The 2,679-nt window shown below is 42.7% G+C and overlaps 1 protein-coding gene across 7 annotated transcripts in view; it reads left to right on the top strand.

The window, feature by feature from the left end:
• The window catches only part of Mta3 (metastasis associated 1 family member 3), a 114,276-nt gene that overhangs the window by 46,585 nt on the left and 65,012 nt on the right, over nucleotides 1–2,679 (top strand). For all 7 annotated transcript variants that reach the window (XM_028765183.1, XM_028765178.1, XM_028765180.1 and 4 more), the window contains exon 5: nucleotides 1,245–1,308. In XM_028765183.1, coding sequence (XP_028621016.1) covers nucleotides 1,245–1,308 — 64 coding nt within the window. The remainder of the gene's footprint in view (nucleotides 1–1,244; nucleotides 1,309–2,679) is intronic.

Raw genomic sequence — 2,679 nt, 5'->3', positions numbered from 1 at the left:
AAGAAAGAAAGAAAGAAAGAAAGAAAGAAAGAAAGAAGGAAGGAAGGAAGGAAGGAAGGAAGGAAGGAAGGAAGGAAGGAAGGAAGGAAGGAGCAAAAAAAAAGAAAAAAGAGGTTCCCTCACCCCAGATCTTAAACTTGCATTTAAAATTTTTAAATCTTAATTTTCTTTAAATTTTTTGTTTTTGTTTTTTGTTTGTTCTGTTTTGTTTTTGAGACAATAAAACAGGGTCACTGTGTAGCCCCTGCTGGCCTAGAACTCACCAGGGAGCTGCTTGCCTTTGCTTCCTGAGTACAGGGAATAAAGGTGTGCATGGCCACGCCCACTCAGAAAATTCACTTTTAGTCAGTGTTTTAGCATTTTAGCTGTAGGGTGTTTATAATTGGTGTTTTTCTTTGACTCATTCTTCACCCTAGTAATCTGAGCAAGAAGATCTTGTCTTGTGCTTGTCCATGTGATGTTTGGCTTTGCATGTTTGCATGGTTATTGGGGCTTCTAGTAAATTATTATAAGCCAGTAAAGAATAATCTTGAAAGTATTTGCCATCCATCCTTTTACCTTTTATAACCAAAGTTTCTCCATAGCTAGCCTCTTAATAGATTCTCAGCTCAGCATGGTGGCACATACCTTTAATCTCAGCCTTGAGAAGCAGAGGCAGGACTGCATTTGTGAGTTCAAGACCAGTCAGGGCTACATAGTGAGACCTGTCTCTCATTTCTGAAGTCACACTCGGGGCTTGACCCCAGGCCTCCTACCGAGTATTTGTGAACTTTACTTTGCCCCTTGCTCTGCAGGAATTGTTTAAAGCTGAATTAGCCTTTACAGCAGTTTCTATAATGGTTGGTTACATCCTGACACGTGCTCGTTTGCATAGGGATGACCGAAGACCCCTTGTGTATGATTTCACCTCAGTGCTTTCATAGACTGAGAGTCTCACTGTTAGCCTGAAGGTTTCACTGGGTTCCTTTCTTTTGTAGTAATGAATTAGGAAGAGCCTGTAAGGTGTCTTTTGTAATGATTTTCTGTCTAGTAACATTGCCGGAACTGGCTGGCCTCTGAATGCCTGTCAGTGTGGCTTTATTGTACAGGTCACTGGAGACCAGGACCATAAAGCTGGTCTGAAGAGTCTGAATTTGTCCCTTGTTGTCATCTAGACTTTCATCTACATTCAGGGTCCTAATGTTCCAAGCTAGTACATAACCATTGTGACTGTAACGCCTGTCATGTGTTCCTTTCTTTAACAGGGGGAAGTGCAGCGTGGCCCTGCTGAATGAGACAGAATCAGTGCTGTCATACCTTGACAAAGAGGTAATTCACAGCTGTCTCTGCTTTGTGCTTTCTCTCCATTACTTCATACGAAGCCACACCTTGGACTTGTGTGGCAGCATGTTACTGTGCTGTCCTGGCAAGAGGACAGCGACCAGAGTGCATTTGAGCTATAGCATTGTCTGGGCTAAAGGCAGAGTCAGCAAAAGCAGTGGCCTTTGTCACTTGCCAGTGAGAGGCTCAGGATGGAGATGTGGGTGTTTATCTCTGGGTCTTGTTCCTTCTCCCTGTGGCCCTTGGTTTTTAGTAAATGGCTCACACTCTAGTGGCTCTACAGAATTCCTAAGAATTAGTGTCCAGGTTACTGTGCTTATTATCTCTTGGGCACTGGAGCCTTTTTGGTTTTGTTGTTTTAAAAAATTAATTTATTATTATTATATGTTTGTGCATCTGCCCACATGCACATATTCGTAATGGCTGCAGGGCAGACATGGATGCCACTGTATGCATATGGAGGTCACAGGACAACTCAGCAGAGTCACTTCTGTCTATCTACCCTCTCCCCTTTTTTTTTTAAAGATTTATTTATTTTATGTATATGAGTACACTGTAGCTGTCTTCAGACACACCAGAAGAGGGCATCAGATCCCATTACAGATGGTCCTAGCCACCATTTTGTTGCTGGGAATTGAACTCAGGACCTCTGGAAGAGCAGTTTGTGAGTGCTCTTAACCGCTGAGCCATCTCTCTAGCCTCCATCTACCTTTTTATGTGGGTTGCAGGGATCAAACTCAGGTCATTAGTCTTGCTCTGCGACCAACTTTGCCCTTCGAGTAGTCTCGCTGGCCCTACTGAGCTTTTGAAGGAACCAGTGGAATCTTTAATGTGTAGGCTGGTTGGTGGTAAATGCTGTGGTTAGTTACAGCTGTGTCCATCTTTGTAGTCATGACTACGTATTACAGTTGAGATGAGAATGACAGAATTATAATAACTAGTTAACGAGATTTGCATAGTGATATTAACAAGCCACATGGATGGGCTGGAGGCATGGCGCAGTGGTTAAGAGCACTCGATGCTCCTGTAAAGGACCTGGGTTCAGTTCTCAGCACCCACTTGGAGACTTACATCTACCTTAAGTCCAGTTCCGGGGATCTAGTGCCCTTTCCTGTCCTGTGGGCTCCAGGAGTGTGTGATAAACAGACATACATGCAGGCGAACACTGATACACATAAAGTAAAAATAAACACATCTTAAAAAACACACATGTAAGTTCCACTCTTGTATATTTAGTCAATATATGTGGCTTTTTGTTTGATTGTTTGCTTGCTCGCTTGCTTGCTTTTGAGACAGTTTCACTATGTATGTATGTATGTGTGTATGTGTGTATGTGTGTATGTGTGTATGTGTGTATGT

Source organism: Grammomys surdaster, unplaced genomic scaffold (genome assembly GCF_004785775.1).
Source record: "Grammomys surdaster isolate TR1022 unplaced genomic scaffold, NIH_TR_1.0 149, whole genome shotgun sequence".
In the NCBI taxonomy this organism is placed as follows: Eukaryota; Metazoa; Chordata; class Mammalia; order Rodentia; family Muridae; genus Grammomys; species Grammomys surdaster.
This window is presented reverse-complemented; position numbering and strand designations above follow the sequence as displayed.